The following is a 12,460-nucleotide window of genomic DNA, read 5'->3' as shown; positions in this document are numbered from 1 at the left end:
ACACTGAAACGTCTTCAAATAACATTCGGCCCATGGCCCGCACGCACAAGTGCACGGTTCGCACTTCGCAGTTTCTCTAGGCTGTCGTTGAGCCACATTTGCACCCTTACTCTGGAAGCAGTAGCACTCGCCATGTGTCTCTCCGACTCCTTGTTCCCCAGGCAATCTATTTCTCGCACCTCAGGGCTCAGACTCTTGCTTTCGGAAAATTCTAGAATTTTCATAGCTGCGACAGAAGAAAAGGAAAACCCCGAAAGAAAGTTAAAAGATTTGCATTGATACTGAAATTATTAAATGAGGACAGTAATCTCCCGCTTGATCCTTTCATCGGTTCCCAGGCTCAAGTAAGTTCTCTCTCTTTTTGTGTGCGTGTGTTTGCGAAAATTGATTCGCCAATTTTTCATTTTATTTAGACGTCACTTTGATTACTTTTTCCTTTCCGTTCTGGATTTTGTGTTTCGTACCTGTTACCAAACAGTTCGACCTAAATGCTCCTTAGGTTTCAAACTCTAATCGTTTTTCTCTGGCAATAAATTCTCTAATTTTTCGTATCATATACGGCATTGTTTTAATTCTTACTTCTGTAATTCTCTATGTTTCTTTAACAAATAAACAGTTTTTGAGCATCCCTTTGATCAGCACGATCCCATATTCTTGGATGAGTCGATTTTTTAGGAATTTGTTGCTCGTGTTTAGCATTGCATCTTTTTATTTTTATTTTTTATCTGTTAAGCTTATCATTCTACAAATGAAATAAAGCTATTTATGAAGTGTAACAAGATTAGCACTTGCACTGCGAGATGTGATTCGCTACCCAAATTTACAAAAATATAATACAGTTGACATAGTTTTGCTGGGCTATTAGCTCCCCCCTCAGGATTTTTTTTTTTTTTTCCTTTTTGTTCTAGACCTAAATGATCCTAGCTGTGGATCTTATGCTCAGTTGAGATAGCAGGTTAACTTTTATGATCTACCCTTGGCTCCAATTAAGTTAATCTTTTTATACTTCTCAGTTCTCATTCCCACCAATATAGTACAATGGCCGTATCCCGAAATGGGAGATATATCTCAACAGATTCTACAAAGGCTGACGAACCATTCAAAGTTGAGGAAGCAGAGACAGTAAATGTTCCGCCACCTCCGACAGAGAAGGTAGTACACTGCTAGGGCTACAGTTTACAATGGATTTTGCAATCCAGTAGTCTTGTGCGTATGAGTGTACTCTTTCCTTTGACTTATATGCATTTTGATTCAGTTACTTGTGTTGGGTGGAAATGGATTTGTTGGCTCACATGTTTGTAAAGAAGCTTTAGATCGTGGTTTGTCAGTTTCTAGTCTCAGCAGGTATAAACCTCTAATACTCATAAATCTTTTGTATGTTTCCATCACTGATGGTTCTTATCTAGTGGATGCAATTTTTTGTGCATTCAAGAGAATTTAGATGCAATTGTTGCGTTGCTCCCAGTTGATGCAATTTTTTGTACTTATCAAAAAAATATATTTATATGCACATTTATATGCATATAAATGTAGGATAATCTAGTTTTATCATATAGGGATATAGACCATTAGAAGTCCAAAGGAGGCAGTGACAGTAAGAAAGTTATGCATAATAGATATTTGGAAATAAAAATAGTGATGTATCTTTGCTGCAAATACCAGAAATAATATATTTTCATGCGTCTTCATTTCTGTCCCCGTGGTTCTACTGCATATCGCTACTTGATTGTGCTACCAAATGCTGCATTCCTCTGATAACATTTTTTCTGATAAATATGGTAAATTTTATTAATATGAAAGAAAAAGGTGTTGCCCAGTACACAGGAAGTATAGAAGCAAAAAGAAAAAGCACTAAAAATTATTGAAAAGTAGAAATAGAGAAGTCTACACTAGTTTGGACCACTATGCAATGATAAAGATTACTAAGAAAGCTGACTTGAACTCCAACACCAACTTTTTGTGATATTTAAAACTATACCTGTATACCAATACAGAACCCAAGTCAAGATGGGCCTTTTAAGTGATTTTTATTCCAGCACACGTGATTTAAAGGAAATACAGTGGGAAATTTATTCCCACAATGCAAATGAAACTTTAATAATGCCATAGAAGCCTCTTAGTATGAACTTCTGGTTCTCATGGTGGTTGATAAAAATATAAGGGTTTTTTTTTTCACTTGTATGACTATTGACATTTCTGTTCTTTGGCCAACCTTTTTTTTTCTCAAATAATAAGTTATGGGTCGGTTTAATAAGGAAATACGGACAAATAAGGTACACCATATTTTTTCATGCTTTCTTCTTCCTTTCAGATCTGGTCGTTCATCTATAGCTGATTCTTGGGCTAACAAAGTGACCTGGCATCAAGGTATGCTTTCTCGTATGTTATATTTCTTGATGAGTTTATACTTGGTATATTTCAATTACTCTAAATTTTTTCTTCCAATTGCCAGGAAACCTCCTTTTACCTGATTCATGGCAAGAAGCCCTGAGTGGGGTGACCTCTGTGGTAAGTAGTTTCTTTTTTCTTTTCTTGATAAGTAAAAACGAGATATAAACAAGTTAATATTGTGGATGGAGGATTCCTTTAAATTGTTTGTTGTCAAATTGAAGGACATTTTCTTGTAAGTTAACAATGGAACCAAAGGAGCTTTGTTATTTTAAGAAGGAGCATTTTCATTGGATTAATTGTTGCTTGGTTGTGGGTATTCAGATCAATGATTGCCCATGCAGAAGAAGATAAAATGAAAAGCAAAGGCATTTTCTATATTGGACAAGTGCGCAAGTTGGCTGAGATTTTTGTCTTTTCTATTTGCTTTGTTGAGGAGATTTTCATAGGATTAATTGTAACATGATTGTGGGTATTGGAGTCAATGATTGCCAATGCCAAAGAAGATAAAACGAAAAGCGATGGCATTTTTTATATTGTAGGGGCAATATCCATTGGATAAGTTGTGCATAAGTGTGAGATGTTTGTCTTCTTGCTTTCTATGTAATCCTTTACTGCTAGATTTTTCTGTTCATTTCTTTCTTGGTAAGATGTTTATCTTCTTGCTAATTGAAGCTTATATCTTAGATCTCCTGTGTTGGTGGTTTTGGCTCCAACTCCTATATGTATAAAATTAATGGGACGGCAAACATCAATGCAATAAGAGCTGCTGCAGAAAAAGGTATTGATATACAAATATTATACTTCTTTAACTATTTGGTTGTCTGGGTGGTACTACTGGACCCTTATGTTCTAGAACCTGTTGGACCACACAATCCAATATCTCCGCTTAAGCAACTCTCTCTCTCTCCCTCCCTCCCTCTCTCCCTCCCTCTAAAATGTTCATATTGATAGAAATTTCATGTGGCTGTGGTTTATGTTCACTTTTACATTCCTTGCGCGGCAGCTGCAATAGGCTTCTATATTCTTCTGCTTTCTACCATAGGAGAAGGTTCCATACCCAATGAGTATTTCTTGAAGGCCTTCTCCCTCTTACTTTTTTATTTTTATTTTTATCTGTATTAGTTGAAATGATAAACATGTCCCATTTTACAATTAAATCTACCTTTCATTAGTAGCATTACTGGAGCTTTGATTTGTATGACCTTTTGTCATCTTTTACAACTCTCTGGACCTTAACTAGTTAGTTGGCTATTAGTATGATAGAGGTTTTAAAGTCGTGATTTCTAGCCACTTCAGTTTCTGGTACACTTGATAGAGTTGCAGAAGCATGAATAGCCCATGCTCCATTCAAATAAAGGTTTGTTCATTTAATGAAAGAGCCAAGTGTGAACCTCATTTATGACCTTTCATACAATCCAACCTAACATGGGTTAGTTCGGATCAAGAAACTTGCAAGTAACCCTATTGTGGAACAAATGATAAGAGCGTCTATGATATGCAATTCATTTATGTTTGTTTTAAATTTATTATATTGGTGAAGTTCTTATTAATATCTTCTACGGTTCACATTTTTTTTGTTATCTATCCTTTTTTCAATTGAAAACTCCTCATTAGCTGCACTTTGGATTGGCTCATGTATTTAAATGAGATAAGACAGAACATCACTTAATGATTGAAGAGCTGAGTTTGATTCAATAACTGTGCTCAAATTGAGCTTGAGCCAAGCTTGAGTGTTTTTTATTTATTTTTTATTTGTTTATTTTTTTTTTTTTTTTCGTCACTGCCAATCTTGAATATACAAAGCTCGGTTTGCAGCTCATCTGCCATCCTATGCTTTGTTACTTTTGTGGTTGGATGATAGGCTCTTGATCCTGCAGGTGTGAAAAGATTTGTGTATATCTCTGCCGCTGATTTTGGCTTGGCAAATTACTTACTGCGAGGATATTACGAGGGAAAGGTATTGCTGTCAGATCTGGAAATTAACCTTGGATTCTGAGCATTGGATCATTTTCTTCTAAGATATATATCTATTCAAAGTTCATCTGAAATGCCATATTGAACTCAAACCTGGGTCACCAATTATGTGTCTGGTTTAGGTGTCATAATATGTATGATTAAGGGTACGTTTAGGTAGTGAGAATATTTGAGAAGTGTTAAGAATGTTTGTGAATAGTTATGAGTAGAGATTGAAGTGAGTTTGTGGGTCCCATTGAGAGTATTTTGAGTCGTTTGGATGTGTGAAGTATGTTGAGTTGCTAACTTTTGGGTAGGTAGTTGAAAAATGTGTGGGTCTCATAACTATTATAGTGATTTTATTTTTAATAATAAATATTATAATGATTTTATTATAGTGATTTTTTAATATTAATAAATATTGTAGTGATTTTATTTTATTTTTATATATAATAATGATAAATGTTATAATGATTTTATTTTTAATTTATATATAATAGTGATAAATATTATAATGATTTTATTTATATATATATAATAGTGATAAATATTATAGTAATGTTATTTTTTATTTATATATTATAGTGATTTTATTTTTAATTTATATATAATAGTTATAAATATTATAATGATTTTATTTTTTATATATATATTATAGTATTTTATTTTTTAGTTATATATAATAGAGATAAATATTATAATGATTTTATTTTTTATTTATATATTATAGTGATTTTATTTTTTATTTATATTATAGTGATTTTATTTTTTATTTATATATTTTAGTGATTTTATTTTTTATTTATATATTTTAGTGATTTTATTTTTTATTTATATATTTTAGTGATAAATATTATAGCGATTTTATTTTTTATTTATATATGATAGTGATAAATATTTTTATTTATATATTATAGTGATTTTATTTTTTATTTATATATTATAGTGATTTTTTTTATTTATATTTAATAGTGATAAATATTATAGTGATTTTATTTTTTATTTATATATAATAGTGATAAGTATTATAGAATGTTTGTGAATAGTTATGAGTAGAGATTGAAGTGGGTTTGTGGGTCCCATTGAGAGTATTTTAAGTTGTTTGGTATGTGAAGTATTTTCAAAAGTACGAAAATACTTGAAAAGTGTTGAGAATACTTTGATACCCAAACATAGCCTAAATATTTTTGTTTTTGTTTTAACTAATTTTGGGTTTCAATGATTTATATGTATTCAGAAATTATTCAAATTTTACTCTATAGTCCTTTCTAATGAAGTGGCTTTAGTAAGTAGAAACCAGATGGTCTACTTTAATGTTCCAAATTTAGATGCCATCCTCAGATGAAACTGTGTGTAATTTAGGACTCTTACATTGAATCAAGTTCCTCAATATAGAGAGAGCTTCGTAAGTGACCCCCTCCCCTCCCCAATTTTCTCTTTCATAATGTTTACGTAGTCTGTTTAAGATGGGCTGTTTTTTTTTTCCTTACCAAGTTGAAGAGGTTGAATTATTAGTTCTTTTTCAAGTAGCATCATTGTCACACTTTTCTTTCTTTGTGATTTTTTTTTTTTAATGGGTTTCATGGCAAGCTGACTCTTGGGAGATTGTGGGTGTTATTCTCTATTCTTCCAAACATTGTGGTTAAGGTCTAATGAAGCCTAGGTATCTTACCTAGCTTTCTATTAGTTAGAATCTTCCAGTTGGGTTCTATAATAATAGAAATATAGTTTATAAGAAAAATTAAATTTGCAAAATAGGACAATATAGCTTTTTCAGGTCTACAACGCAAATGGTAGCAGAATAAGTTAATATACAAAATTAGGACTAGGACTAATATCACAATAAATGAGCAAGAGCTTCCCATTAATACGCATTACTATTTATGCAAGGCTTGGAAGCATTATCGCAATCTACAGTAGAATTGTGTAGTAAGAAGCAAATTTACTATTTTGCCTTGATTTTATCCTCCTTTTATGCATGGTTTCTTCACTATTTTCAATCTTTGCTTAGTTACAATCGTATAATATCAAAGATAATAGTTAATATTGACGTGAGCTAGACACAAAAACATTGTCTGTGAGCATGTGATGCTTGATTCCATTTCTCACACAAAATCCTTTGTTTCATCTTTTATTATGTAGAGAGCTGCTGAGACAGAGTTACTAACCAAATTCCCTTATGGCGGTGAGATTTCTCATTCTTTCACTGTGACTTTCATTTTTCATTTGAAGTCGTTAGAATTAGAACTGAGAGCTGAGTAGACCTGCTTGAACTTTTAAACTCGAATACTAAATGAGCAATATGAATTCTGGAACTCATTCATTTACCCATATAGTGCAATAATCCAGTCCTACTTATGTACTTTCTTAAAACATTTAGGCCTCGTTTGTTTTCGCAGATGAGATGAGTTAAGATTAGAGTTAAAAGTTGAATAAAATATTTTTAGAATATATTTTTTAATATTATTTTTGTTTTGAGATTTGAAAAAGTTGAATTGTTTATTTTATTTTGTATTGAAATTTAGAAAAGTTGTAATGATTAAATGAAATGAGATGAAATAAGTCGAAAGGAGTTGTGAAAACAAATGAGGCCTTAAAGTATCATCTTCTTGTGCCGAGTTGTGGAGTCTTAAAGCAGTAGTTATATATAAAGTATATATATATATATATATATATATATTATGACAGGAACTTCGATTAGGTGACGAAACATGTTTCATTCCCTTTCTCAGGAGTGATTATGAGGCCTGGGTTTATTTATGGGACTCGCAGTGTTGGGAGCATGAAGATTCCTTTAGGAGTAATCGGTTCTCCTTTAGAGATGGTAAACTCTGTGCTTCCCTTATATAATATTTATCTTTTTATATGTTCCCCCTCTCTCCTGGAACCATTGAAGATAGTAATATATGTGAGCTAATTTAGCTAGACTTTGCCAATGGCCGCCGCCTCTGCTTTGTTTTCCACCTGTCTTTCAATCTTAGAACTGATCATAGCATGCTTGCATTGAGATCACTAATATATCATACTCGTTTGCAAGTTATATGTTTCCATCATGTTCTTTCCTGTTCTACTAGGCACCTGTAAGTAAGGGTGATAAATTAGGTTATGGAGAATGTGATTAATCATGTGGGAAGCAAAAGCAGAGAGGAAGTTGTCTTTAAACTTGGTGGTCAAGAAACCAGCTTGTATCTAAACTAAATTTGCACACCTGATCACCTCAAATGTTGCAGGTTCTCCAACATGCAAAACCGCTGAACAAGCTGCCACTTGTGGGGCCTCTGTTCGCTTCTCCTGTCAGTGTTAATGCGGTGACGAAGGTTGCTGTTAGAGCAGCAACGGATCCAGTTTTTCCTCCTGGCATCATAGACATAGAGGGTATACAACGTTATAGTCAACAGAAGTCAAAATAGAAATGTTGTTGATCGAGTCCCAGCTCCCTTGTTCTTTTTCCTCGGTTTGCTGTTGTCTTTAATTTTGACGTTCAAAAAATCTCACTGAATGAAAAAACTCGGCGTCTGCTGTTGTTATTCGTGAATTGAATAATAAAATATCATAAATTACCATCTCACGTTTGATCCAATAACATGCGCCCAAGTGTGTGTATATATATATATATGCACATAGCGACCTACTTTTTGTTGACTTCTTAAAAAAAAAAAAAATCTGATGTCAATTTTTGGTGACTGAATTGATGAGAACTGCCTTTTCAATTGGAAACTGTATGGAAGAGGCTTTTAATAATCTGGTGTTCTCAACAAAAATAAATAAATGGTACACTTTATCTGCACGTGAGCTATATGTTGCTATCAAGTATCATCGCATAATTGTCAGCTGATCCGTATTGCATAGGCTGTATTTTAATTTAAATGATTTTTCGGCAAGGCAGAAAAAAGGGGTTGACCATTTTATCACCATTTAGAGTACTCATGACTCATGAGACAGACGGTAGGGGCTGGAGACCTGAAATATTAGGCTCTTACTTAGGAGACATTAGAATCACTTTATAATTAGTAGGAAGGAAGCTAGGAATTAGGGAGAAGCAACTCCGACTACAGTTTGAATTGTCTTTTTAGGTAAGAGTAGACATTAACTAGAAGGATCTCCCCGGCCGGCCAGTTGGTTTCAAATAGCAGAAAAATATTTAATCGAGCATGCAAACTTGCAAAGGTATGCATGCCAAGCGGCCAGCCTCTCTCTCTGCCTAGATCCTACGTACTCACTCATTATACGTACGTCATCATCATAGCCTTCTTCTTCGTCATTTTTTTGGTTACCCGATCGATCGGATCCTTAACAAATAAAATGATGAAAAATTTTACTCATCATTATTACTCGATGATATGTACGTACGTGTGTAAACATACATACATATATATATATATATGCATTCAATATAGGATGATTCATAGTTGTTATAAATTTTTTACATACAGATGTAGAATGTGCAAGTGTCGTATAGTTATTTTAAAAAAGAATGGGATCTATTATTAAAAAATTATTTTTCTTTTCATGTGAATCTCGTATTTATTTAATTTTTTAAAATACTTGCATAATCACGATTGTAACTACTATTTCTCATACGCGGAAAAAGGTAGAAAAATAAAAGATTGTTTTGTCACTTTGGAAACATCGTGGGACGTAGTAAAACCCCACCCCCTCCGTGGTTTAGCCCTTGAGGCTTGGAAGCATAAAAATAAATGGAAGTCCGCGTCACGGATCCACCAAATTGTGGGAATCAAGTGGGAACAAAACAAATGCCTCTCTCTCTCTCTCTCTCTCTCTCTCTCTCTCTCTCTCTCTCTCTCTGGCGTTTCTTCTTTCTCGGTGACAATATATATATATATATATGTCTGAGTTTCTTTTTGTTAACTAGATTGGTTCGGACTCCAACCTTTAAATTAAGAAAAATGAACTAATGAGTTATAGCCCCATGTAAGTGCCCTATCCACTATGAGCATTAGTCTTAATTAATTTATATATATCAATATATTTAACATCGATCGATCGCTGCGACATGAATAATATATATTTACGATGATTAGATACGATATCATGATGTTATTCTAATCGATCTCCTCTTTTACTAGGCTTGCTTGGGAGAGAGTAATTAATTTATAATTTATTAGAACAAAGCGTGTTCTTTTTCATATCAAATGAGATCGATCAAGAGAAACGTAATGATACAAGCAGCCACCAAATATGCAGCCAGGTACAATGAATTAATTATTTGATATATATTTTTTCTAAGAATAAAATACATACAATCAGCTACAAATCACCTAAAGGCTGTTTGGAGAGTGAGATAAGATGAAAATTTTACGAATAGTAATAAGATAGTTTGTGAATACAAAGTTGTGAGATAGTTTGAGTTGAGTATATATTTTTTGAATTTTAGAAAATAAGATAGAAAAAATTGAATAAAAAATATAGAAATGCATTAGTCACAAAAGGATTACACAAAAACAATCTCACAAACTAATGTGGCTTTATGTAGTTCGTCAGATTATAAAATTATTTTTATTGTAAAGTAGATCTAACGAATCAAATAAAACTATATCAGTTTGTGGATTTATTTTTGTATAATTCATTTGTGAATATAGCAGTACTCTAAAAAATATCGTAAAGTTAAAATATTATAAGAATATAGTCTTATAATATTATTTTTGTTTGAGATTTGAAAAAGTTAGAATTATTTTTTATTTTTTGTTTATAATTTTGAAAAAGTTTTAATAATTAGTTTGAAAAAATTGTATTTGAATTATGTTTAGGAATAAGATAGGATGAGATGAGATGAGAATTTTATATCTCATCCCATGCATAGCCCGACCCTGCCCTTAGACTACTACTACTTCTTGATCATCTAATGCATCTATACATACATACATACATACATACATACATACATATATATATATTAGCTTTTGCAAGATGATAAATGCTAGTATGCTTTCTTATTTTGTCCCTTATTTTGACTGTTCATATATTTAATTTTTTTTTTTTTAAGAAATTAATGATTAAGGAAGTGACTATTAGTATTGATATTTTTTTATATTTTAAATATGTTTAAATATATTTGAAAAATATTTAAAATAAAAAGCAAAAATAAAGAAAAGTGCATTTTACACTGGCGGCATATCGAGTGGACATGTAGAAGCGGCGAAGTATCACACTCTTAGCAAGATATATAGTGGGTTGATCCTTTACACATATATATATATATATATATATAATATATATATATATATACTAGGTTAAGGCAACGTGCAAAGCAAGTTAGCCTAGCTAGATGAAATGATTATTTTTAAAAAAATATATATTTTTTATAAAAAAAAAAATGATTGGAATCAAATGTAATGCATAGAAAAAAAATGTAAATTCTAGCAAATATTTTTGGATAATGATAATTAAGTACATGCCTGCATAAATTAGAAGATAAAAACATTAGTACAAAGACAAATAAGTTCAAATAGGCCATAGGTTGATCCAAGCTCGGGGGAATTGAAATTACAATTTTTTTCTTAACAGATTTAGTAAAAAATTTCTTAAAAATTTTCATATGATCACAATTTTGATATAGCATTAAAAATTTCTTAAAAATTTTCACATGATCACAATTTTGATATAGCATTAAAAATTTATTTTCTTAAATTTTTGCACGCTATATATAGGATGTGTTGAGAAAAAAAGGGCTTCAGCATAAGACTTCTCGGGTTGATATTCACATACCATACAAGAGAACATGAACAAGCCCCCTTTAGTGAGACCTGGCTTAACATATACATAAGTTCCTTTCAAAATCCAATACACAGCCTAAATTTCTTGTGGCAACCACTCCAACAAAAACATTATAATACAGACCAAAGCTTGTATTGATTATGAATTCTATCCTAGTCCATGCTAAAATTAAATGCGTGTCCAAAATAGTATATATGTTCTACAGATATAAGAAATAACTTACTTATCAAAACAGATTTTAGTACTAATATTAGGATGGAAGAAAAACATTACTTCCATTCTGTGGGAATTAATCTGTATTGACATGATAAATAACTTGGGCCATGTTAATTTTATCCATCTTTGCAGCTTCAGATTGTAAGATTATAGAACTCTTCTTTCCATCAGCAACATTGATGTTGGCTTTGTCTTTCTCCTGTAAATTATAAAGAGACATTAATTTCTAAGAATGCAAAAGGCGAATGCACAAGGCTACCTACTTGAGTGTTGAAAAGTGGTATACTAAGAAACTTGGCATATCAAACTGACTTTATTACCTTTAGAGTCAAGAACTTGAGCTCTCTTTTTACGTTCTGCTTCTGCTTGCATCTCTATACAAAATCTATTGCTCAAGCCAAAGCTTCAGACAACATAGTCATTATTAACTCAGGAAGGAATGCTATTTGTATACCTTTTCCAAGGAGGCAAGATAGAGTAGAATATGACCTTTCCCATTATCACTGAGAAGAAAGAGGGAGAGAAGGAGAAAGAAAGCATCACATCTCAAGAACAAAAATAATTACATAGACATCCATGCATGCTAAAACACTGCAAAATAGGAGAGAAATATTATCTTCTTAAAAATAAAGATTTAATTGGCTTGCAAATCTGAAATTTTGCAGCTCGAAGTTGGTATTCACACAATGAACCAACTATAATGCATGAAAACTAAATAGTGCTTTATCTGGCCAAGAAAGAGTATAAAAGCAAATGCCACTTGCCTGAGAAAGGGAATCTCCCAGATCCTGTGTAAAAATATATAATTTATTCTTGAAGCAGGGCACATGGCTCAACAAGAATCAGTTCTTTAATATATACTCAAAAGATGTCCATAACTCAAGTAAGACATGCCTGATAAAAAGCAATACGAGTAAAAATTGATCAAAACTTAAGAAATTCTTCTGCTAGCACCCATTCCCAACCTTATAACACCAAATCTTACAAAAATTTCCCAAGGGATGCTGTTTGAAGACCCTGTTTGGCTGCAGAGAATATCGGGAACACAAATAATAGAAACAACAAATAGAAATGCCCGACCCCCAGTTCTCTCTTTGTTACCGTTCCACAAAAATCTAAACCTCAATCAAGCAGAGTAATAAAAATCCCATTACATTTTCCTAAG

The 12,460-nt window shown here is 32.2% G+C and overlaps 1 protein-coding gene across 1 annotated transcript; it reads left to right on the top strand.

Moving 5' to 3' along the window:
- The first annotated feature begins 105 nt into the window (after nucleotides 1–105).
- Nucleotides 106–7,912, top strand: LOC109005182 (uncharacterized protein At1g32220, chloroplastic). Its single transcript, XM_035682886.1, has 10 exons — nucleotides 106–344; nucleotides 1,014–1,152; nucleotides 1,256–1,344; nucleotides 2,312–2,367; nucleotides 2,453–2,508; nucleotides 3,076–3,169; nucleotides 4,269–4,348; nucleotides 6,487–6,529; nucleotides 7,077–7,168; nucleotides 7,575–7,912. The coding sequence occupies exons 1-10, from the start codon at nucleotides 295–297 to the stop codon at nucleotides 7,752–7,754; spliced, it is 879 nt and encodes a 292-aa protein (XP_035538779.1). The 5' UTR covers nucleotides 106–294; the 3' UTR covers nucleotides 7,755–7,912.
- The last annotated feature ends 4,548 nt before the right edge of the window (nucleotides 7,913–12,460 follow it).

This window comes from Juglans regia, chromosome 11, assembly GCF_001411555.2.
Source record: "Juglans regia cultivar Chandler chromosome 11, Walnut 2.0, whole genome shotgun sequence".
Classification (NCBI taxonomy): Eukaryota; Viridiplantae; Streptophyta; class Magnoliopsida; order Fagales; family Juglandaceae; genus Juglans; species Juglans regia.
The sequence above is the reverse complement of the archived record's forward strand: the minus strand, read 5'-3'. Positions and strand labels throughout refer to the sequence as shown.